The 27,048-nt window shown below is 33.3% G+C and overlaps 1 protein-coding gene across 8 annotated transcripts; it reads right to left on the bottom strand.

Moving 5' to 3' along the window:
- Positions 1–138: 138 nt before the first annotated feature.
- LOC145217863 (uncharacterized) lies at positions 139–26,703 on the bottom strand. Of its 8 annotated transcripts, XM_080085222.1 has the most exons (26): positions 26,641–26,703; positions 26,265–26,377; positions 24,411–24,523; positions 24,008–24,060; positions 22,443–22,615; positions 21,558–22,372; positions 20,740–20,814; positions 19,337–19,396; positions 16,627–16,680; positions 14,453–14,548; positions 13,959–14,012; positions 13,163–13,246; positions 11,181–11,234; positions 10,986–11,048; positions 9,400–9,459; positions 8,841–8,894; positions 5,925–5,984; positions 5,645–5,728; positions 5,315–5,368; positions 4,462–4,511; positions 4,159–4,302; positions 2,235–2,348; positions 2,076–2,179; positions 1,819–2,013; positions 1,534–1,754; positions 139–1,465 (listed from the first exon to the last, which is right to left on the bottom strand). In XM_080085222.1, exons 3-26 carry the CDS (start codon positions 24,418–24,420, stop codon positions 1,338–1,340), a joined length of 2,859 nt encoding a protein of 952 aa, XP_079941348.1. In that variant the 5' UTR covers positions 24,421–24,523; positions 26,265–26,377; positions 26,641–26,703; the 3' UTR covers positions 139–1,337. The 8 variants fall into 8 exon arrangements, with proteins under 8 accessions (XP_079941348.1, XP_079941353.1, XP_079941350.1 ...); XM_080085227.1 differs by lacking the exon at positions 9,400–9,459; XM_080085224.1 differs by lacking the exon at positions 16,627–16,680.
- Positions 26,704–27,048: the final 345 nt, after the last annotated feature.

Raw genomic sequence — 27,048 nt, 5'->3', positions numbered from 1 at the left:
TGTATTGTACTCATCCAAGAGTAAAAAATATTACAGTTACACTGCCTTCAACTGTATCACAAAACTGCTCTTTAATCTGGTTTAAAAATTGATTGGCAAATCAGTTCAATATTAGAGAATAAATCAGAAATCACACAGTAAATGTCTTGTATTTGTATTGTGCGAAATACTCAGGCACATATGAAACATTTTAGTCGCAATAGGTAACTAGCACGAAACTGGTCTACATAGCTAACTTTAAAACTTACAATCAAAGCAAACAACCAAAAAAAAGACAGGTATATGAAAAGTGGGGCAAAAATGGCATATATCTATATCAGATCAGTTAAAAACAAATAACGTGGTACATGAAAAAACAAGTAGGTTGAATATGTTACAGTAATAACATACAAAAATATGAAAGTAAAATTAAAAATGCAAAAGTAGTTTAAAATCATTTATATTATACAGTTCTTCACATTTATATTGTACTTAAAGATTAAAAAGTCTGACAAATAACAAAAAATGGTAGATGTCCAGCAAACCAGTTTTTTTACCAGGACAAAAAAAACTGATGCACAGGATTGGTTAAACTTTTTTCAAGTGCATAGTTAATTATAAGAACTAACAGTCATCACAAAAAAATGAATTTTGAGGACAGCAGATATCTAAAAAGTAGGTCAGAAAATGTCAAAAATATTATCATATAAAAGCACAATGAAAAAGCGCAAATGGTTCAATGATTTACATTACAGTAATAACATACAAAAATATATGCAATCACTGTAATGTAACAAAAAAACAATAATTTATACTATGCAGTTGTTTACATTTTATTGTACTTAAAGATCTAGGTAAAATGGTAGAATAACTCAAATAGGTAAAATAACTCAAAATAGGTAAAATGGTAGAATAACTCAAAAAGTGCTCTGACTAAAGCTGGTTGTGACATCAGGTTGCTAACAAGGCACTTTGAAAACACATTCATTTATAGACCGTGATTATAAGTAACCATCCACATAGGATATGTGTTTGTTGCCTTGTTGTATTTAGGTTGCCCTTTCTCTGGTATTTAACCACTATGTTGTTTTCAAGAAGTACACATTGGTCCACAAACGCATGTAAATGTGAATTGTAAGTAAACTTTATAGGATAAAGCACATGTCAAAAAATAAAGAAATGAATCTGCTGAAAATGACTTTCTTGTCATAATGCTGAAAAGAAGATCAAGGTACGAATTTAATCACCCGGTAACAAAAGTAAAATCACAAAATGATTGAAACAGATTTCCTTAGATAAGTAAAGCACGTAATTGGCAACCGAACAGGAAAGTGACAGAATTAATTACAAAAAAAGTTTTATGTGTTTTGTCCATCATGATGTGTACGACTAGTATGAAATGTTGAACCCTGAATGTTGCAGTTCTTCATGTCCATTGTAACATCAGACTGTTGACTAGGTCTTTGTACCACAGTTGTAATAGGTTCTATACAGAAGAAGCATAAAGTAGTAACAAAATATCTTTTTTATCTTTAAAAGGGCTCTTTAAAATACCCAGACATGGTTTGGTGATTACAACATCCTTGTCAACTAATGTTTTTCCTGATTTTGAAGAAAGATGTATGTGCACCTTGTCACCAAGCCAACCTTCTGTATTTTTTTTTCTTAAGTTAAAACTTGATGCATCTCTCTCACATTGGGCATTTTGAATTATGGATTGGTAATCATGTATATTGCTACCAGTTATTTCTAAATTCAACTCTTGGTTGTCACATCTGCAACAAAACTTGCTTTTTTTATTTTACCACACAAGGGCTGTTGACCTAAAAATATACTTACTTTAAGAAAAAATTAGTTTCAAAAGCTTTGTTCATTTTATCCAAAACCTTTGCTGATTCCATGTTGTGGCAAATAACAACAGTACATGCCATTTCCAATAGTACATCTGTTGAATCTGGACTCACACCAAACAATAATGCTTTTTCCCTCACTATTTTCAACTTTTTTTTGGTTTCCAGTAGAATGCCATCGAACCTTTAGGTTAAATCACAACAATTAAAAAGGCAAATAAAAAAGGTTTTACTTCATATACATACCATGAAAACTGATAGGTAGAAAATTTAAAACTCTGAGTTTCTTGGCGTAGTGAATCCACTTGTAAAAATTTAAAATCGGAGAATTCATCTTCTGCCCTTCGTATCTAGAATCTTATGACATTTATACCTTATTGCACTCATAAAAACTGCAGAACTTACCACAACTGGGATTTTATCCTTCTCAGCACGATAAAAAGTTGAAAGAATAATTTTGATTTTTTTGTGAAATTTCAGACCATGTGGCTTGCATTTCAACAAAGGTGTCAATCGGAACTAACAAAAAGCATTATTTAATGTTAAGGTTTGAAAGTCAAGAGGGAAGATAGTTGTTTGCTTGTAGTTGTTAGTATATATTTCTCACCAATATAAGAAAGGTGGATTTATTATGTATTTCAATTTAATATATTCTACACCCTGTTTACGATTCACATGATTTGACCTACTACCATGATCGGATGCGAATCAGTAGGTAAAAGTTGTGCAATCATCCAAACTAGAAGAGTGGATTAGCACATTTGCTATAGCACATACACTATAATCTACTTTGAAACATTTATATATCCTGCATACTTAATTTAAAGTGGTCCCATACTATCCACTATCTTTTTTAACCTTAGATGTTTCTGCAGACAGAAACCCATGGGTTCCCCACATATTTAAAGCTAAAAATAATGCGTTTCAATAGATAACCACCAGGTTTAAATATTCATGCTATTAAAAGTAAAAACTATGCAAATCTGTCCAATACAGGAAAGAAGGGGGTAAATAGTGGCCAAAAAAAGTAAAACAATGCAATCAACATATTCTGCAAGTTGTCCAAATTTCATTCAATTCAGACACTGTTCTATTTTAGGGGTTAATGGGTTAAATCAGGGGTGTGCAACCTTTTTCGACGGTGGGCCATATAACCAATTTTGCACATCAAGTAAGGACCACACAACTTTTTTCATGTACCGTATTTACATGTTTCCTTACTATTCTGTTGGTGTGGCTTGCATTATAATATCATGTCAATATTATTTCCACACCCCTGAGTTTTGTTTTATTTTGCTTTCAAAATCAACTTTAAAATGTTAGGTGCAAGTAAGTTTTGTCGCAATATTGCCTTTCACAACAAAGTAATTGTTTCTTAGACAAAGAGGTATATTCCATCACATTCGGTTTAGATACGCAACAAGCACCTAGTGCAAATAGAAGACCATAAGTCTGGGTGAATTAAGTTCCATGTGCTGGTTTAGCTTATTCTTGTTACGTATAGCAACTTAGAAGATTTACAAAAAAATAGCCGTTTGTTTTTGCTAAAATGTGCATTTTTACTTGCTCTGAATCAGAGTGTTGTTGAGGGCCACACTAAATGACTTGGTGGAGCCGCGGGCTACACACCCCTAGGTTAAATGGTGGGATTACAGAGCCAGTCTGCAGAGTAAAGCAGATGCACGTGCGGTCAATTTTTAAAATATAATCTTTACTTGATCAATTTTGGGGGGTTGCATGTATAAATTTCGCACCAAAGGCATATATTTGTCCTGCCTTTGACCTTTATCACTTGCTGAAATTGGTCTTGCATGCAGACTAAACGGTTGTACTTGCATATACAAAGGACATGTTCTTCATGCACACCTGAGATCTTGTCGGGAACTGCCATGTTTTGCAGTCAGGTAACAGGGTAAAACACAACAATTTACAACAATAAATGGCACATTCCGGAAGCTATAATTTTTTCACCCATTCCTACACTGTTTAAAAAACTCACCTATTTTAGGGAGCTAGAGGGGAAAATATTTGGGCTACAGGGTTAAGCACAACAAACAGCTCCAATATGTGACAAATTTCACAAGCTGTCAAATTTCATTAAATTCTGACACTGTTAAAAAGTCACTCATTTTGGGGGGTTACTGGAGTAACTAATGGGGTTTTACGAAAAGAGTATAAACTAAAAAACCACAATGACCCATCAACCAGTAAAAATTTCAGTAAAATTTTATCCAAATCAGTCAAACAAAGCAGATTTTACAAACAAGATTTAAAAAAACACTATGTTTCCCTTTAAGAAATAGGAACTCAAGATTAGACATTTACTTACAGCATCATCAACCTCTTCGAAACAAATGCCAATTTTTATTCTAACTTTTCTCAACACAGCCATGGCAGGAAAAATAACTTTGCAGTCCCCAACATTAAAGATTGCACCAGTTTCATCGACATTTGCTTCCACAAATGGAAAACCCTGTTACAATTTCATGGTATTTGTTTTGAATAATGAATTTGTTATGGCTTTTTCATTTTACGCACCAACACAGAAACATATAGGTTTGCAATCAAAGTTGCCTCGTAATTAGACAAACATTAGAAAAGAGAATCAATTGAACAAAGATAATAAACTTACTCTGACTTGTTTCAGGTTGAACATTGAAGTCACACCAGAGCTAGATGCAACTACAAATTACATGTAAAATATTTACATTCCAAGTACAACACAATAAAAAATTGTAACAAGTAGTAAGTTGCAATTAGGTATGTTTTGTAATACAGTATGTTATAATATAGAACAATGAATACATTTATACTAGAAATAGCTCGGAAGCGTCCATGCAGAAAAGCAATTCTGGCAGAGACATCTACAAATCATAATATCGCAGATCTATGAATTTACTATACACATCAGTTGATCTACATACATAATCATTTTTGCAATAAAAAACGAATGGGTCCCCACACATGTTTATGAGAGTTAGTTATTTACAGTATAAAAAAAAAAATTGTTAGAAAGCTTTAACCAAATCTTAAAATAGTTTTGTTTGTAGTCTTTTTGTATAATTTTTGTCATATAACAACAAAAGGAGCTTTGTGTTGATCAACAACGTTTTGCCTGATATATAGGAAACTGAAGTACTGTTTATCGAGTTTAAATCATGTCTAGGGTATGAAACCTATGCAAAACTGAAAATGCGCATGATAAAATAATAAAACCGCATAGCATTGTTGTGCAAAAATAGCTTATTTCTAATTATGGAAAAGATGGCCTCTTAAACTGTTTTGGGGACATGGAAGAAGACACATAATAAACAGGACAGGTATATAACATTTAAGACTTTCATATCTAAGCTAATTTTTGACTCTAAATAAAATAAAATTCTTGTTTTTTTTACATCTGATCCTGATTAAGATTGAGGCCTGGAAAGCTGACTAAAAGCATGGTGTTGATATTTAATGAGAAAACATTTTTAATTGCTTTTTACCTTCTGATATTTTGACATCTGGTATCTTTTGATCTAATATATTTACATCTGATCCTGAAAAAAGATTGAGCATTAAAAAGCTGCTCATTTTAATAGTGCATCACAACTGCATGCCGATGTTATATTTTCTAGTAAAACACTAATTAAATAAAAAAAACTTGTACGCTTTATTTTGCTGATAGTTCAAATTAAGTGCTATAATATAGGGGTTGCATTCATCTTCAATTTTTAGTCACCATACATGACACAACAGTAAACAGGATATATAATACACATATGCAAGCTGATTTTTGATTTTCAATAAGAAAACATTTTTCAATTGCTTTTTACCTTCTGATTTTTTGGCATCTGGAATATTGACATTAGCTGCCTTAAAATCTGATCGTGAATAATATTCAGCCTCTGGAAAGCTGCCTATAAAAATAGTGGATCACAATTGCATGTTAATGTTACAATCTCTTGGAAAACACTAATTAAATAAGTATCTCTAATGATGTAGTTAGCGTTTCCTGCTGGTAATTCAAACAAGTTTTTTTATTTGATATGTTTATCTTCAATTTAGCCTGATTTTTGACTTCTAATAAGAAGACTTTTTTTAATTGCTTTTCACCTTCTGATATTTCTTCATCAAATCCTGAAGAAGTTTCAGTCGTCTTAAGATTCCAGGGCTCTACAGATTTAAAAACTATAATTTAGTGGATTAGAAATGCATGATGTTGATCCTATAAGATCTGTTTATCTGAACTTTTCATAACAATTAGTGCATGAACTTTCAATTTGATGTAAAAAAGATAGAATGTACAGTTTTGCACATTTCGTTTGACGCACAAGTAAAGCTAATTCTTATGGCAAAAAAGCAATGAAAAACTAGAAGAGTGGCTTTCTGATATACTTCCATTTTATATATTCTATACGATATTTACCAATTTACTATACACATCATTTGATCTACACATATGATTGTTTTTGTAAACAAAAACAAGTGGGTCCCCTTACGCACGTTTGTGCGGATTTACAGGAAACAAATGTTGCGGTGATTTTTAGATTCTTAAGGACAAATTTTTAGAAAGCATTAACCCAACAATAAAAAAAAATGTTCATATTCTTTTTGCACTATTATTGTCATGTAATTACAAAAACATTAAAAAAATGTAACAAAGACTTAAATCTAATCTCTTGCTTTGACCGAGATATAATCCTCCAAGGTCGGGTTTTGAACACAATTTTTTTTAGAAAGTGGTAACAGTTGTGTTACAGACACTTTAAATTAAAAAGCAATTTGCTACAAGTGTATACATAACAAATTGTTTTTCATTTAACTTTGTTTCGCAAAACGATTACCATTGACCTGTAGTAACCTCTCAGGGTGCACACGCCAAACGACTGTTTGACCTTTTGACACCGTTTTCAATAGCACGCCGTCATTCGTGTTCAGCAATACTGTTAAGCCTAATTTATACATGCCTTGAGAATTGACTCCTAAATTGATTGTCAAAAAACGCTACGTTATGAAGAAAGTTCTGAGCTGTGATTGTAATACCGACTAGTTGACCTTAAGTAACCCGTGATCATGCGGCGGCCAACGTGACAACGAGCATTAAAAAAAACCTTTATTTGGCAAAAAAGTCAAGTTAATTTTTTCATCCTAACTTTTATTAACGAAGTTTTTTTTTGACATATACAAAGCCGAAGCACGCTTATTAGGTTTAAATCACGTCATAGGCGTAAAACCTTCGCCATAACTAAAAATGTGAGTGATAAAAACGACATAGCATTGCTGTGCAAAACAGCTGATATCTAATCACTGAAACGACGTCTCGTAAAACGTCTGTCCGACGTCAAGCTGAGCCGCTATCGTAAACCAGTGAGTTACTCTCTTGGTACTTCTGCCTACAGTGTCTTTCTTGACCAAACGAGGGTTAGACACGTTTACGTTTCGGGAGACTGTGGGTGATCCTCTGGGTCATACGGGGTCAAAATTCACATGGACCATATTTAGACCAATATCTGTAATGTTTGTAAATTTGAAAAAGTTGGAATCATTCTTTTTTGACCAAAACGTGGGAACAATAGCCGCGCTAAAAATTTCACGTTTTGGGAGGTTGTGGGTAAACCGCGGGATCAAACGGGGTCATAATTTACATGGACCATCTTTAGACCAATATCTGCAATGTGTGAAAATTTGAAAAAGTTTGAACCATTCTTTCTTTACCAAAACGTGGGAACAAATCCGCGCTAAAAATTTCACGTTTTGGAGGGCTGTGGGTAAACCGAGGGGTCAAACAGGGTCAAAATTCACATGGACCATCTTTAGACCAATATTTGTAATGTGTGTAAATTTGAAAAAGTTTGAACCATTCTTTCTTGACCAAAACGTGGGAACAAATCTGCGTTAGACGGAAAAAATGTACATTAGTGCCAGTGTCTTAGAAGTATTAGCTACTTTTATTCACATAATATTCAAATAAAACATTACTTTCATAAAAATATGCTTCAAAAATATACAGCTTTGCTAATTAACAAACCTTAACATAGGATTAAGTTTTCTATTGTAAAACTTGAAAAATCAACAACTTTCTCTGTATTGAAATGTTAAAACATGTAGTGGGGTAAATATTAGAGCTACAAGCTGAAACACAAAGAGAAACACATTTTTGGGGGGTCCAGCATGGTGAATACTTGGGTGACATGTCAAACAAAAGACACAGCGCATTAACATGACTATGTCTAGAAGCCATAAAAGTTTCGTCCCAATCCATCATAAGTTTCATGCCAAAATTGCATAGACAACACAAGTTAGAAAATAAAAGAAAACAAAACAAAAGAAAACTAAGTGAAATCAAGATGAATAGCCCTTTAAGAAAGGGGACAAGACAAACTCCAGTGTGTATTTTTACTAAAACAATGCATCACGATTCTGTATTGTAGTGGTATAACAATTATTCGGGCTAGTACTTCAGGAGGAGCAAATTTTGGCTTTCCTATTCACCTCTATTTTATATATTCTATGACCTATTTACTAATTTAGTATGCACACTTTTTAAATTACACACATAAACAACTTTGCAAGCAAACACGAATGGGTCCCCATATGTATTTATACGAATTAGTAATTTACGGGATAAAATAGGGGTTAATTTCAGATTCTTCGAAACAGATTATTAGAAAGCATTAACCAACACCTAAAATAGGTTTATTCGACAGCTGATTTGTAATCACTGGAAAGACTGCCCTGTAGAGTGTTTTAAGGACCTGAGGGTTAACTGTTGCCTCATTCAGGTCAAACGTTGGATAACTAACTAACATGTGTGTAAATTTGAATATGTTTTGAAGTGATCTGACTTGACCACATGGAACCAGCGTTAGACAGAAAAAGTGGAGAAAAAATACAAACAAAAACAATATGTGTCCCCTTCAGAAAATGAGACACATCATAAACAGGACAAGCATAATACACTTGAGACTTTCAAAAATAAGCTGATTTTTGACTCTAAATTAAAAAACATTTTTCTAAATTCTCTATTACCTCTTAGCTTTGTTACATCTGATCCCGAATAAGATGGAGCTGTTGAAAAGCTGCCTAAAAACAAGAGTGTGTTGGTATCGGGTTATGTTTATCTTTAATTTTTAGTAGCCACGCATGAAACTTAGTTCATGAACTACACTTTCATATGTAAGCCGATTTTACTAATAACAGGAAGATAATTTTAGCGACTTTTGCCCTTAAATATTTTGACATTTGGAAGTTTGTCACATGGTCTATTGACATCTGGTACTTTTGGTTCTGATGTATTTTCATCTGATCCAGAATAATATTCCGGATCGCTGTCTATAAAAAATAGTGTGTCACAATTGCAGACTGACGTTATAATTTCATGCAAAACACTAATTAAATTTTATATTCTCTAGTGATCGTGTTCACTATTGCTGGTAACTGGTAATTCAAAAAATTCAAAAGTCCTTTTATTTTATATGTTTATTTTCATTCTTTAGTTGTCATACATGACACAATAATTAACAGTACATATAATACAAAAGCTGATTTTAGACTTTTAATAAGAAGATATTTTTTAATTGCTTTTTACCTTTGGGACATTTTTGGACAAATTCTGAAAACAAATCTTTGTAAGTCGGATTCGGAAATCCTGCAAATTTGAAATCTACAATTTAGTGGGTCACAATTACATGTTGTTGATCCTGTAATATGTGTTGATATAAACTTTAAAGTTGCTACAACACTTAGTTTATGAACTTTCACACAACACTTAGTTTATGAACTTTCAATTTGATGTTAAAGAAGGTAGAGTGTACAGTTTAGCACATTTCATTTAAAAATGTCCCTACAATAAAAAGTTAAAACATAGATAAATATTGGAGCTACAGGCTGAAACACAATAATCCAAACCTATAAAAGTTTAAATGTTATCTAGTTCAGATATTGTTAACAATCTACCCATTTTAGGGGGCTAGCAGGTAGTGATGGGACGATACCAGGTTTTGAAGCCAGTACCGATACCAAGTACAAGTACCACATGTATGGTTGGGGGGCACACACACATCCCAAAAAATGTCTCCATGTCATAGCGAAAAAGATATATGTAAACTAGCAAAACTTTTTTCCTATTTAGTGCTGTCTGAAGCAAATATTGGCATACAGTTGCCCGTATTCTTATGGTGTAAATCGGCCTTCAGTACTCGCATGTTGGTATCAAAAACTAAGACAAAATATTTTAATATCGAGTATCGTTACCACTGAAATCAGTCAATACCATCGATACTGAGTACCGAGTACTGGGTACTCACCCCATCACTACTAGCAGGGTATACAGTACAGGGTGAAACACAACAGTTGACACCTGCAAAAGGCTCACTCTATAAGCTGTCCATATTTATATTTATTCAATTTAGGCATTGTTCAATAAATTTTCTCATTTCTGGGGGGTAATTGGGGCAAATAATAGGGTTGTTCTCCTAAACTAAAAAAATGAAACTACAATGTCCCAACAACAGTCCTGCAAAAATTTGTGCCAATTGGGCATTGTTTAAAATTTTGTTCCTGGAGGTGTTTAAGCAACACCGGTTAACGCTTTTGACATCATAAGACTGTTAACATCCCACACTACAAAGCAATGCAAGTAAATGACACACATAAGTACTGTATGATTGGCTGCATTTGTTACATCATTACCCCACAGAAACCTTTCGATTCAACATGCAAAAACAGCAACATACAAAAATGTTTTATATTGTTGGAGCTAGCGGGGTACAAACTGAGGTTATCAAGTCAAATGTAGCAGATGGCACATCTACATGACCATATCTAGCATCTGTGAAAGTTTCATATAAGTCCACCAAATATTGAATGTCATAAATATATGGACAAACTTCACCAAAAATAATAATAAAAAACAAAAACAAAAGTGAAATCAAGATGCTCCACTCAGGGAAGGGGACCCATAATAAACAACAACACAAATTAGGTCAATATCCAAGTTTAAAAAACATTAAGGCTATATAGGCCCAGTGAAATTAAAATAGGTCATTTGAGGGAAAGTTACTCATAAAAGTGAAAAATAATGAACAGGACATGTGTAATGCAGTTGGACTTCATATGTAAGCTCATTGTTGACTCTTAATCAAAAGACAATTTCATTTGTCTCCTTTACCTTACCTGGATATGGATCAAATATATTTGACTCCGATCTTGAATAATGTTCAGCCTCTCCAATGCTGCCTACAAAAATAATGGGTCATAATTGCATGGTAATGTTATAATTTCTTGTAAAACACTAATTAAATAAATATTTTATACTCTCTAGTGACTTTGACTGCAAATGAGAAGACATATTTCTAAAATCTTTAATACCTCTTGGTTTTTTTACATCTGATTCTGAATAGGATTGATCCCAAGAAAAGCTGCCTACAAAAAAATTGTGTGTTCATATGAGGTTGTGTTTATCTTCAAATTTCAGTTGTCACACATGAAACTTAGTTCATGAACGACACTTTCATGTGTAAGCTTATTATACTGATAATGAGAAAACAGTTTACTAATATTGTTTTATATCTGATACTGAAAAAGATTGAGTCTTGTAAAAGCTACTTTTTAAAATGGTGTGTCACAATTGCATACTGATGTTATAATTTTTTAAAAAACACTAATTAACAAAAGTTCAACTGTTTAGTGATTTAGCTCAGGGGTCCGCAAATAGTGGGTCACGACCCAAATTTGGGTCGCGCGACCTTCCAGTCTGGGTCGCGAAATATTTTAAATTTCCCATGAATATAAGCATCGCATCTACAGTATTAATGAACTTCGGCTTTTTACAACCTTTTAATTAACTTTTTCATTGTTACGTATGACTATGTAACTGTTACATACAGTCTATGTAACAATGTAATAAGTTAAGCGCACCTGTGCATGCATGCGGTTCTCATGTTAGAATAAATACGTTGGTTTACCTACTGTTTTATGTGAAAATATCAACTGACAATAGCATAACACTAGTCTTAATATTGTCATTTAGTTGTTTATTATTTTCCACAACCTTACATACCAACAAAATGCTTGGGTCGCGAGAAATTAGAGCAATTTTTTTAGGGTCGCATCAAAAGTATTTGCGGACCCCTGATCTAGCTAACTATTTGTGCTGGTAGTTCAAATTAAGACTTATAATATGAGGGTGCCACAAATAACTTGTTCAGTACATTGCAACCTAGACATCTTATGATGTAACAATGCATCAGATAGGTTCTATCATCACGCCATGTCATGCCTTGTGTTTGAACTAGAGTAACCTGTGGGTTGATGCTGTGGTGTGCATTTTTAAACAAGGTCATTTTATTGTGGAGAGAATACACATCTCGACAGTTCTTGGTGTGCCAAAGACAGTGTAAAAACCCAACCAGTTTGTGACAAAGTCCCAACCAGTTTGCAACAGAGGGTTACGTCTATCTCCACTTCTAAGCCACCATACATGACAAAATAATGGACATTTAATACACATACGCAAGCTGATTGTTTACTTTTAATAAGAAGGTATTTTTAATTGCTTTATACCTTCTGATAGTTTTTCATCAAATTCTGAAGAAGATTTAGCCGTAACAAGATTCTAGGGAACTACAAATTTGTAATCTGCAATTTTGTGGGTCACAATTGCATGTTGTTGATTCTATAATGTGTGTTTACCCAAAATTTTTAGTTCTACACTTGACACTTAGTTTATGAAGCTTCAATTTGATGTAAATGAAGGTACGCTGTGGCATATTTCATTTGACTTAAAAGCTAATTTTTAAGCTGGTAAAGCTAATTTTTAAGCAAGTAAAGCTAATTTTTAAGCTGATATTGCCACACAAAACTTTTTTAAAAGGTTTTGTTAAGAAAGATTAGTAACACATACACATACACTGCATAAAATGCCACATACTCCAACTGTATATTAGTAGCCATTAAAGTTCTTGTACTGAATCAAGTCGGTCTCCAATTCATTCCCATATGGCAAGCCACAGGCTTGGTGGGTTTTGAACCAACAACAGATTTCTTTCCGGGAATTGCACTCTACCAACTGAGTTACACAGGCAAAGTGGTAAACACCCCAAAAGTCTAATCACAAGCACTGTTACCTGCCTTGTATGCTGCACATGACAGCTTAGCATTATGGGATCACCCATTCGACCATCGATCAGCTAACATGACATTAACACTGTGCTTGTAATTCAAGTTATAAAGATTTCTCTAACCTGTACTTGCCATGCCCGGTAGACAGACTGATTTGGGATTTACGCCTTCAATGGTCATGGTGTAACAGGAATACAGAACAAAATACTTCATGACAACTATTAAATTACCTTCTTTGAGACGAGTTGCCTGTGATTCATGCAATGTTCCAGAATACTTCACACTCTTCTTAACAGGCACGGTTAAGGGTTCATCTACAAATAGTTGTAATTATGTTTAAAAATAAACAACAAAATAATTCAGGCAATATCCATTCCAAGTGCTAAAGTTTAAAAAACACCCAGGCTGTATTGACCCAGTCGAATTAAATTGGTCTTTTTAGGGAAAGGTACTCAATAAAATAAAAAGTAAAAAATAACTAGGAAACTGGCTTTTATATATTCTATGCCTTATTTACTGATTTAGTATGCACATTATTTGATCTATACACATAATTGTGTTTGCAAGCGAAAACGAATGGGTCCTCACACATGTTCATAGAAATTAGATATTTATGGTATAAAAAGGGATTTTTTAAAGATTCTTAAGAACAAATTATTCGAAAGCATTAACCAAAACTTAAACAGCATAATTACAAACTGAGCTTAGTGTTCATCAACAACCCCGTAAAATGTTTTGGGGGCGTGAGGATGAACTGCTGGGTCATTGAGGGTAACACTTTAGAAGGATTAACTTTGTATATGTGTGTAAATTTGACTATGTTTGAAGCACTCTTACTGGGCGAACTGTGTGGAAAAAACAGCACTAGACATATAAACGGAAGAAAATTTTCAAACAAAAAAAATATGTGTCCCTTCAGAAAAGGAGACAAGTAATATACAGGACAAGCTTAATACACTTGAGACTTTCAAATGTAAGCTGATGTTTGACTCTTAGTGAAAAGACATTTTCTAAATTCTCTATTACCTCTTAGTTTTTGTATATCATATCCTGAATAGGATTGAGCTGTTGAAAAGCTGCCTACAAACAAGAGTGAGTTAAAATGGGGTTGTGCTTATTTTTAATTTTCAGTTGCCACCCATGAAACTTAGTTCATGAACTAAACGTATGTAAACTGATTTTACTTGTAATGAGAAAACATTTTTAGTGATTTTTACCTCCATATATTTTGTAATCTAGCACTCTAAAAGCTGATATATTTTCATATGATCTTGAAAAATATTGAGCCATTGGAATGTCGCCTATGAAAAATAGTGGGTCACAATTGCATGTTGATGTTATAATTTCATATAAAACACTAGTTTACAATTGCTGCTGGTAATTTAAATCAAATCGTGTTATATGGGGTTGTGTTTTTCGTTAATTTTCAGTTGCCACAGATGAAACTTAGTTCATTAACTACACTTTTATATGTAAGTTGATTTTACTAATAGTGAGAATACATTCTTAGTGATTTTTACCTCGTATTTCGACATTTGCAAGTCTGTTAGCTGGTGTATGGACATCTGGTACGTTCAAATTTGATCCTGAATAATGTTTAGCCTCTAGAAAGTGGCCTATAAAAATAGTGGATCACAATTGCATGTAGATGTTATGATTAAAAAAAAACACTAATTGAACAAGAAAGGTTGCTTAGCACATATTGCTCTTGCATATACACTATAACTTATTTTAAAACGTTATTATATTTCTACACTAATTTTATTTTGGGACATATCATACACTATCCTTCATAACCTTGATTGTTTCTGCAAGCAGAAACTCATGGGCCCACACACAAACAAAGTTGTAAATAAAGCATTTCAAGAGATAACAATGAAAAAGTTTGGTATTGTAACCTCAAACACAGTGGACGAAAATAAAATATGCTATATGGAGTACAAACTACTTAAATTGATTCCATCCATACGTTTTTGATGTGTGTTTTTTTCTATCTCATGGTCTATCTGTGTTTAACAGTGGGAAAATAGGCTATACCACAACAATCAGCACCTATTAATAGCGAATTGCACACAATTGTAGGGGGTTAGCTAGTGGGGTAAATGTTGGGGCACCAGGCGGAAACACAACATTCTACACTTATTTAAAAATTGACACAATTTTGGGGGCTATTGGGTAAATGTTGGGGCAACAGGGTTGAACATAACAATTGACAGCCATAAAAGACAGATTCTACCAGCTGTTCAAATTTCATTTATTCCGACACTATTTAGAAAACTCACCCAATCCAAAAGAGTGGGGCAACTGATGAGGTTTTACATCCAAAATTATAAAACAGTGGTTCTCAGACTTTTTTAATGTCGGGGCCAAATTGGTTTTTTCTAAAGTGGTTTTCTAAAGTCTGGTGCTAGCCTCAAAATAAGTTGTTGGGAGTCGCATGCGGTCCTGAGAGCCGCGTTTGAGAATCACTGGTATAAAATATGAAACCACAATGACCCAATAAACAGTCTTGTAAAATTTTAACCTGATCGGACAATGTTTAAAGTTCTGACCACTTGTGGTGTTACTGGCAACATTCGCTAATGATTCTGATGTCATAACACCCCTCTAACTGGTATGTGCAAAAACATCCATTAAGTACTGCACAAACACAAGTACCATATGTCCTGTTGCCTTTATTACACTATTACACCATAGCAATCTTCTGTTTGTGATGTGCAGCGAAATACAAAAATGTTTTAGATTTTTAGGCCTAGCGAGGTTAATACTTTGGTTATCAAGTCAAATGAAGCAGATGGCACATCTACATGACCATATTTACCATCTGTAAAAGTTTTATTTAAATCCATCAAAGATTTCATGTCAAAAGTACTGTATTTTATGGACCATAGGGCGCAACTTAAATCCTTTTTTTCCTAATAAATTGATCGTGCGCCTTATAAGCCGGTGCGCCTAATGTATGGACCAAGTAGTGCTTTATTGCTTTGTTTAATGAGCTTTATACAGTAACCCAAACTCCTTAAAATACGTCGCGTTCTATAGCCCGGTGCGCCTTATGTATGAACAAAAAACTAATCAAAGCAATTTATTGACAGTGCGCCTTATAATCGGGTGCGCTTTATGGTCCGTAAAATACGGTACATGGACAAACTTCAAGGAAAAAAATAACAAAAAAAGTGAAATCAATATGCGTCCCCTCCAGGAAACGGGACCCATAATTAGGTATTTATGGTGCAAAAAGGGAAGTTAATTTTAGATTTTAAGGACAAATTATTAGAAAGCATTAACCGCAACTTAAAATAGTTTTATCCGTATTCTTTTTGCATTCATGTTTATATATAATGACAAAAGGTGCTTTGTGTTGATTACCAACGTTTTGCCTAAAATATAGGAGTCGAAGTACTGTTTGTTAATTTTTTTGCAAAATGAAAATGTGTGTGTTAAAATTATAAAACCGCATATATATACCCCTCAGGGAAGGAGACACATAATAAACAAGACAAGCATAATACACCAAAAATTTCAAATGTAATCTCATTTTTGACTCTCAATGATAAGACATTTTCCTAGTTTTCTATTACCTCTTAGCTTTTTCTATTACCTTGGTGGGCGAAATGTTAGCAAAAATACAAGTTCTTGTAACAACAACTAGTATTTTGTTTAGCACTACATCAGTTGAAAAAAATTGTCAAACCTCTTAGTTTTGTTGCATCTGAGTCTGAATAAGGTTGAGCCGTTGCAATGTTGTCTAAAAACAACAGTGTGTTGGTATGGAGTTATGTTTATCTTTAATTTTCAGTTGCCAAACATGAAACTTAGTTCATAAACTACAGTTTCATATGTAAGCTGACTTTACTGATAATGACATGTTTAGTGATTTTTTTCTCCTATATTTTTTGATATATTTTCTCCTAATATTTTGACATCTGATATTTTGACATGTGTTACTTTTAGATGTGATATTTTTACATCTGATATGGAAAAAGATTAAGAGGTTGAAAACCTGCCTATAAAATAGTGGTTAACAATTGCATGTTAAGGTTATAATTCCTTGTAAAACACTAATTGAATAAATATTTCATATTCTCTAGTGATCTAGTTAACTATTACTGCTGGTATTTTAAATTAAGTCTTACAATATAGGGGTGGTGTATATTTTTAATTTTTAGTTGCCACACATCACTTATGCAAGCTGATTTTTGACTTCTAATAAAAAACATAGTTGTGCTTCTAAAAGTTCTTCATGAAGTCCTGTAAAACTCAAGGATGCTACAAAATAAGGGGGTCACAATTGCATGTTATAGAAACTATAATATGTGTTTATATTAACACATGACACTTAGTTCATGAACATTCAACTTGATGTGAACAAAGGGCAGTGTCATTTCATTAGCACAGCGTCATTTCACTAACATGTAAACAAGACTAATTTTAATGCTAATCATTAGGACAAGAAACTACTGACAACATATAATAATATAAACTAATTAACAAGTTTAACACAAAGTTTTTCAATATAATGTGATTTTTGACTGAATAAGTAGATGCATTCTATTACTGTTTTTAACCTCTGCAGAGTTTTACATCTGATGCTTAAGTAGAGTCAGCCAATGGTATATCAGTAGATTGAGGGTGTGATAAACAATAATCTATCAAAAAATATTGGGTTACAATTATATGTTGATATACAAATTTCTAAAACATTGATCAAATTAATATTTTGTAATCTATGATGTTCTAGTGCTAAACTTTTTTTGTGGTGTTTTACTAGACTGCAATCAATGTTGTGTGTTGGTAGTTCTTGTGACTCTTTTCAACAACATCAAACTACTCATTAACCCCTTTACATTTTCATGTTTGAAATATAGTGAACATATGATACTTGTTCGAGTAAATGGTGGGGTTATATGGCAAAACTTAAGAATTAACACCTCAAAATGCCATGTGCTGCAAGCTTTTTAAATTCTCTCCAATTTGGACATCGTTCAAAAAGTCACCTATTTTAGGGGAATAATATGGTAACTCAATGTTCTGCAGGGAAAAAGGCGCAACAAGTGGCACCTAAAAATTAACATATTGCACAATCTGTCATACTATTATCAAATTCAGGCAATATTTACCGATTATACATATTTTAGGGATTAATGGGGAAAAATAGGGCTTACTAAGCAAAACAAAACAATGGACACCTTAAAATGATGTATTCTCTAAACCAGGGGCATGCAACATACAGCCTGCAAGCCACAGTTCGGCCTGCCAAGGTATTTAGTGTGGCCCCCACCAACACACTGATTAAGATAAAAAATGCAATTTTTCTGAGAATTTATCAAAATTTTCCACTAATTTTTGGTAAATCTCCTAAATACTGTATTTGAAAAATATAAGCAAAATCACATGCAAGTAAAGCTAATTTTTAAGCTAAAATTGCAACACAAAACAAGAGTTTCTAAATAATGATTATAACAATGCATACAAATGCACTGCATAACATGCCCAACATTCTGAATGTACATTAGTGCCAATGTCTTTAAAGTATTATCTATACTAGCTTTTTGTCACTGTAATATTTTGAGCAAAACATTATTTCATTAAAAATATGCTTGATGAAACACAGCTTAGCTAATTAACAAACCAAGTATTGAATTTACAATTACAAAATTTAAAATAATATAATGACCCTTGTATCAAAAGTTAAAACATGTAGTGGGGTAAATATTTGAGTTACAGACTTGAGCACAATAATCAACACCTATAAATGTCCAAATTTCACCCAATTAGGAGATTGTTTAAAATAAAAACCTTTTTAGGGGGCTAGCGTGGTACTACTGGGGTAACATGTCAATAAATGAAAGGGCACATTTACATACTATGTCTACCAGCCATAAAAGTTACATCAAAAGTCATTGTGGATTTCATGCTGAATGGTTGTTCTTCGACTGTAAGACATCTTTTACTGGCAATTTTTGGTTTTAAATACTTGTGCAAATGGTTGCACAAATCCATTATTACAGCTTTCGGCATTCGGTTATCTGAAATTAATTCTACGTCCGACATTTCCAAGGTATTTTGTCTGACCTCTTTTCGTTTATATGAGCGTTTTACAGCAAAATAGGCAGCCATTATTATTTGCTGATGCAGCTGTGCGGCTTTGTCCTGAATAATTCGGCGTTAGCGAGTAGTCCAAGCTCCTTGCAACTTAGCGAGGTCCGGTTAGCAAGACGGGGGTTTGTAATACCAAATCTCGAGTTAACGAGGTCATGCGCCAATACCGAGCTCGCTAAAATTAGCGAAATGTGTTAGTAATGCCGCCCATGATCCTAAATAAAATTTAGCCCCTTAAAAGCTGTCTACAAAAATAGTGTGTTGTAACTTAATGAGAAGACATTTTTCAAGTGCTTTTTTACCTTCTGGTATTTCTTCTTTAGATTTTGAAAAAGATCGAGTTGGCGTAAGATGCCTGGATGCTACAAATTTAAAATCTACAATTTAGTGGGTCACAAATGAATGTTGTTGATTCTATAATATGTGTTTATCATAAATTTTCAGTTTCACACTTGACACTTAGTTCATTACCTTTTCGTTTGATGTGAACAAAGGAATGCTCAGTGTTATTTCATTGACATATAAGACTATTTTTAGCAAGACTATTTTCAGATCAAGTGTTTTAGGAAAAGATTAACAACGCACACACATTGCATAATATGCCACACATTGAACTTATATTAGTGCCACTGTTTTGGAAGTATTATCAATAATTTATCACTTAGTATTTTGAAAAAAACATTCAGTTGTGTGACAATTATGTAGAAATCAACAAACCAAGTTGTTTAAAATGCCGTTGCACAAAAATGCAACTCACCAACGAGCAACATACAACCCGTAATACTATTGCGCCAAAGAAATCTTTCGTTTGTGGTGCCCAGTAACATACAAATACATTTTACACTTTAAGGGCTTGTGAGGTAAATGTTAGGACTACAGGGTTGAACACAACAATTGACACCTATAAATGGCATACTATACAAGAAATCCAAATTTCAGCCAATTCTGACACTGTTTAAAAACTCATTTTAGGGGGCTAGCGGGGTAAATACTGGGGTTATCAACAAAAACAAAGTGGGATGCACATCTACATGAATATATCTACCATCTGTGTAAATTTCAGTCAAATCCATGAAACATTTGATGGAAAAACGAGTAGGACAAACATTGGGTAAAAACACCCATTTTAGGGGGTGAGCTGGGTAAATACTGGGGTTATCAACAAAAACAAAGTAAGATGCACATCTACATACCGTATTTTATGGACCATAAGGAGCAACTTAAAATCTATTTTTCCTCATAAATTGATCGTGCGCCTTATAAGCCGGTGCGCCTAATGTATGGACCAAGTAGTGCTTAATTGCTTTGTTTAATGAGGTTATACGGTAACCCATACTCCTTAAAGTATGTTGCATTCTATAGCCCACTGCGCCTTATGTATGAACAAAAAACTAATTAAAGCAATTTATTGACAGTGCGCATTATAATCGGGTGCACTTTACGGTCCATAAAATACGGTAACTATATCTACAATCTGTGTAAATTTCAGCCAAAACCCTCAAACATTTGCTGAAAAAACGAGTCGGACAAACTTTGGGAAGAAAAAAAAGAAGAAAAAAAAAGAAAAAAACAAAATACAATTTGAGTAAAATTAATTTGTGTCCCCTTCATGGAAGGGGACCCATAATTAACAAGTTACACAAAATTGTTCAATATAATGAGATTTTTGACACATAAAAAGTAGATTTTATTACTGTTTTTTTACCTCTGTGGTGTTTTGCATCTGGGGCCAAAGAAGAATCAGCCACATTGGTAGATTGAAAGTGTAAAAATCTATATTCTATCAAAAAAATAGTGGATTGTAATTATATGTTGATGTAAAAGTTTCTAAAATAAGTAATCAAATAAATATGTTGTACTCTATGATGTGCTAAACTATTTTTGTGGTGTTTTACCAGACTTTAATCAATGTTGTGTGTTGGTAGTTCTTGTGACTCTTTTCAACAACATCAAACTAACCATTGACCCCTTTACATTCATCTTTAAAATATGATTTAAATTAAACATTTTGTGAAAAGTAAATATGCACTTGTTGTTTATGTTAGCCTGTTTAACGTAATGTTACCGCATTCCATTTGAATTACAAATTAATCACATCTAATGACAATTCTGTTATCAATTCAAATCAGGTTCCATAAGTATGGTATTGTGTATCTTAAGTTTTAGGCATAGGTGACACTCAATACAAGGGTAGATTGCACAGTTTGCCCCATCATATTTCACTTACCAAATTTAATTGACTTGTAAGCAGGTAAATCTTAGTTTAGAGCTGGTCATTATTTTAATGCTGACCAGTATACAGGAAAATTTATGAAAACAAGACAAACTCTAGTGTGTATTGTCATACTGCAGTTAAACAATACATTGTGATGTTAAACTGTTTAGTATTGGTGCAACAATTATTATATATTACATCACAATGCATTAAGGTTTGTCAAAAAACAAGAGTTATAATAAAATTTTGTTTGGAAGTATTGTAAAATGTGAAGTGTTTGTGAGTTATGTACACATAACTATACTTACTCCTAGCCAATAATTTATGCAAAAAGCTGTGTAATGGCGCAAGATGTCTGATTGGAACCAATTTTTCAAGGCTACTAAAATTATATCTTTTAAGGACTGTCCCAGCAACAGTTTCTGCTTGTTGAAGCAACACATCTTTGTCTTGCTCATCAAGTAATTTAAGCAATACATCTGCAACCTCTTTCATACTGGGACGCTTTAAAGAATCATCATTTAAACATTTTTTCATCAGATCCATAATTACTTCTACAGTTTGTTTGTCCTGGGCATTTAAAATTTGCATTTGTTCATAGATTTTTTCTACGTGACGTTTTGCATCGAAATAGTTCATTTTCCCAGCAAGCACTTCGTAAGTTGAAATTGCAAATGCATAAACGTCAAGTGCCTGTGTTGGTTTCATTGCACGATTAACTAGCTGTTCAGGAGCTTTGTACCGTAGCTTAACAAATTGTTTTCGTACTTTGGTCATTCTGAAAACATCTGATGATGATACTAATTCAGCAAATCCAAAACGAGGTAATTTTACATCCATTTTTTGTGTGAGTAGAATATGGAATGGATTTGGATTACCATGAACTACATATTGACCAGGCAAGTTGTGTAAAAATGCAATTCCCCTTGCAACTTGTGCCAAGATGTGAACACATAAAGGAATTCGTTGATGGATGTTATTTGAATCTATTAGGTATGAGAGGTTTCCACATTCACAATATTCCATTACAATTCCAAAAGCAGATGGCCATTTGACAAAGCCATAAACTTGAACAACATTATCATGTCTGGCTAACTGCATTAATTTTCCCTCTTCTTTGGCACTAAAAGTTAAACATTTTAGTTTAGAAACATATTTATAAATACTAAACAAATATTACAAGTATAAATTACTGTTCCACAATTTGCAAAATTCTTTCCTTCGGACCAGCAAGTCGGAAAATTTTAATAGCAACAGTTTGCTTCAAAACCTTGTTATAACCAATGTACACAGGAGTTAAATCTCCTCCCCCAATCTCATGTGAGTCAGGATTGCACAAAATGTCATCAGGATTGAATTCAGGCAGCTGTACAAAAACAATAGAATAAGTAAAACAAAGTACTTAATAAAATTGTCAACAATACACATGTTAATAACTAGAAAGGGTGGCTTTCCTATACATATTAATTTTACAAACTATATATATCACACATAACCAATTTACTAGCATAAACGCTACTTTTCGTACTGACATGATTGTTTTTTCAAGCAAAAGTGATGGGGTCCATACACACATGTTCATGTTGATTGGTTATGGTACAAAGGTAGTGCAATTATTACTAATTCTTAAGGACAAGTCAGTACAAAGCACAAGCCCAAGCTAAAAAAGGCTTGGTCTTTATTCTTTTCCTTCATTATATTGTCATAAAGTTACAAAAGTAGTTATAAAGGGAAAAAACACTTCCAATCATTTAAAAATTTACTCTAGCTTCGACCTCGGTATTTCTGTCAAGGGCAAGTTTTAAAACAATTTTCCAGAAAACCCACTTACATAGATACTATACTAAAAAAGTGCATTCTAACATACTTCCATTTTATATGTTCTATATCCTATTTACGATACACACCATTTAATCCACACTTTTGTTTACAGTCTATTGGTTTTAGTGCATCCGCACTTATAGTCTATTGGTTTTAGTGTATCCGCACTTATAGTCTATTGGTTTTAGTGTATCCGCACTTATAGTTGTTTTGCAAGCAATGATTAATGGGTCCCCACAAACCTGTTTCTGTGGATTAATTACTTATGATAAACAAATGTTCTGGTTATTTTTTTAGATTGGTAAAGATAAATTATAATTTTTAATTTTTGATAATTATTAGAAAGCATTATCCTGAACTTAAACAAGTTTTGTTGCATTCTTTTTGTATCATTGTTGTCATATATTTATAAAAGCAAAAAAAAAATACTTCAAATTTAATCTCTTGGTTTGCCCTTGGTATTGCTGTCCAAGGTCAGTTTTTAAACACAAATTTTCCTGCAAACCCCTGTAGCGGTCATGATATAATTGTGCACAATGAGCATTTTTTTGCGTGAGAAGGTTGCACACCATGTTCAGAAAATGCTTTACCTTATAACCAGTTTTTAAAAGTTAAGGTTTCAATTACCGTTTCAAAAGCAACAATTCAAATGCAATTTGCTGCAAAGGTATACATAACAAAATGTTTTTCACTCATCTTTGTTTCACAACATGAATACCATTGACCTGTACTGACCTCTCACAGTGTAGACACCGAACGACCGGTTAATGACCTTTTGACATGGTTTTCAATGGCACACAGTCATTGTTCAACAATACCGTTTGTCTAATTTATACATGACTTAAGTATTGATTCTCGGATTTATTTGTCAAAAATAAAGAAGCTCTGTTGTGAAAAAAATCGGTCTTAGCTGTGTTTGCAACACCTATGAGTTGACCTTCCATGTTTGTCCAGTGTCAAGCAGAGGCCACCCGCTGTACATTAAACCACCTAAATTGTAAATCAGCGAATAAATGTTTTACCTTGCACAATGCATTTTTTTACTGAAGTAGTGAAACAATTCATAATAATTAAGAAGAGATTTTGCACAAATGTTAGCATAATGAGATTGTTCTTTACTCAACTTTGTTTCACAAAATGTTTACTATTGACCTGCAGTAACATCTTATTGTCATGACAATGACCATTTGATGATCATTTATTCCCATTTACGGAGATGCCTAGTTCATTTTTTACCATCATGACATGTAATAAATCGAAACTCCATTTATCGAATTCAATAACATTAAAGGTATAAAATCTTCACCCACACTAAGAATGCACATGTTAACGTAACAAACCATGTAGCATCGCTGGCAAAACAGCTCATTTCTAATCACTGAAAATATCACTCAGTAAAACAGCAGTTCATGTGTCAAGCAAAGACATCGAGACCTCCTGCTCTGCATTAAACCTGCACAATTGTAAACCAGTGAATCCCTCAATTGGGACTTATGTGCTTATGTCAATGTTTAACACACATTCACTTATTCAGATCTGTAAATAAAACAATCTTTCTGATTTTCCTGAGCTAAAATGTCAATACTTACTGAAAAACCTACTACAAACAAATGTTTAAAATTTCAGCACAGTAGAGTTTGTACTTTAATACCTAATGTAATAATAATCCTAAAATAAATATTTTGGGGTTAAGGGGTGAATCTCACTAAAAGTTACAAAATAGTTTAGAATACTTTACAATGATAAATCAACCAACAAAATACCGTAATTTTCCGTGCATAATGCGCCCCGTGCATAATACAAACCTTAAAAATAGCATGTCATTGCTGAAAAAAGCCTGTACCCATGTATAATACGCACCCAAACTTTGACTCTTACTTAAGTCCGTAAACGTAAAATTATTTCAGAAAAAAGATCATCTTTGGAAACAACCGGGTGTTATTTAGCCGGTCAGTATCACTGCGCATGCGCTAACAAACTCGATAGCGAAGAAATGTTTTGGATTTGTGAGGGTACATTGTGACAGCAAACAAGCAGGTGATCGAGCAAGCGTCTGATACGAGAGCATTCTGTTCGTATGGAGCATGTTTGAAGTTAACAGCAGCCATCTTGATGAAACTGCTAATTAAACTGTGAATTGAAACTAATAGGTAGAGAACTGAACTCTCGCTCTTTGTATAGCTGACGTGTCTTGCGCATCCGTTCTGCGCATCGGATCCAAATTTCTGCCGCCGAGTTCGAATATCTAGCGCCATATATGTGTCGATTTTTAAACTAGTACTGTAATGGATGGCCTCCACATGATATCCGATCTGCGATGGAGATTAAAAAACAAACAATATTTGACAATAACACACCATCAAGGATTGCACCATCGCATCAAACAATGTGTCGTCAATTATGAATTTTACTGACTAAGTGTGTTGGGCAGGATGGCTAAATGTGATACGCGATTGGCAACAAAAAAGAAGAAAGGTGTGATTTCAAGTTTTATTTCGAGGGAGGTTTTCTTTAAAAATCGTTGTACCCATGCATAATGCGCACCCCAGATTTTAGGACAATAAATTAATTAAATTTTGCGCATTATACACGGAAAAATACGGTATGCAACCCCTGGATTATGTACTTTACTTAGTAGAGCCATGTTTAAAATTTCACATTTTGGGGTCCTACAGCTGAACAGCTGGGTCATTTGGGGTCAAACTTTAGGAAGATCAAAATTGGATACCTTACTAAAGTGTGTGTAAGTTTAAACAAGTTTAAAGCAGCCTTTCTTGACTAAATGCGTGAAATAAACCAGCATTACAGAAAAAATACAAACAAAAAGAAAACAAAGAAAAAATAATATAGACAGAAACAAAATGTGTCCCCTTCCCCCCTTCAAACAAAATGTGTCCCCATCCCCTTCATTATAATTATATCAATATGTGATTAGTTTATAAGCAGGCAGCTGACATGCTTGAAATTCTATCTTGTGCCATTATGAAATTTGTCTGCTTGCCAGCATAAACTATAGATGCTTGGCAAATTGGTTGCACAAATAAAAAGATTAATTTTGATTCTTTTCATGGTTAGTACAAATGTGACATTTTTTCACAACTAACAAGAGAGCAATATTTGTCAGCAGTTTCAATTAAATCTTATTTTTTGCCTTAACCTTTTACAAAAAGGCACTTTTTAAAATAGGTACTTACTTTTACATCCTCTAGTGATGACATTGTGAGGACAATAAAGAGCCTCTTGATTTATTTTATTGTTCCAAAATGATCAACATATTTGTTGGAGCCTTCCTAAAACATGTTTAATGCTGGAAAGATAAAAAGCATTTCAGCAAATGATCAGTTAAAAACATGAAAATAAGGGGTATTTCTGAAACAAGTGCAAACAGTTGCACTAAATAAACTATAAGATTGTTTCACATCACACTTTGTCTAACACAGGTGGTAGTGGTTTGCTTTTAGGTTTCAACTTGACTGCCTCCATCAAATTTATAACATCTCAATGAAGCGCAGCGCAGCTATTTCCGACTTGGTGAATATTTTAGTGCAACTGTGCTACAATTTCTTTTACCTTTTCAAGTCAGGTTATGTATCACATTGTTTTTGTTTGGTTGATTTCTAATGTACAAGTGCTTAACCTAAAAATAAAGTAAAAATTTAGCCTAAAAACGTCGAAAAATAATCCCAAAAAGATTTATTAGTGACAACATATTAGTAAACCACATAAAATGTTTAACTGCAAGTGCAAACAGGATACAAATTCCGGGTCTGGTGTATTTTCTTGACTAAACGCAATAACTTCCCAACCCTATGACATAAACTAACAATGTTGATATCCAAAATCCTAAAACATATAGCTTAACAATCATCAGTTAAACTTTGGTGAAACCTTCACATATTAAAAAGCTCTTTTAAAATGTTGATTGTTATGTACAGCATTCTTCATCTAATAGCATGACAAAAATTGGATCTAATGTAA

Source organism: Phallusia mammillata, chromosome 3, assembly GCF_965637545.1.
Source record: "Phallusia mammillata chromosome 3, kaPhaMamm4.hap1.1, whole genome shotgun sequence".
In the NCBI taxonomy this organism is placed as follows: domain Eukaryota; kingdom Metazoa; phylum Chordata; class Ascidiacea; order Phlebobranchia; family Ascidiidae; genus Phallusia; species Phallusia mammillata.
The sequence above is the reverse complement of the archived record's forward strand: the minus strand, read 5'-3'. Positions and strand labels throughout refer to the sequence as shown.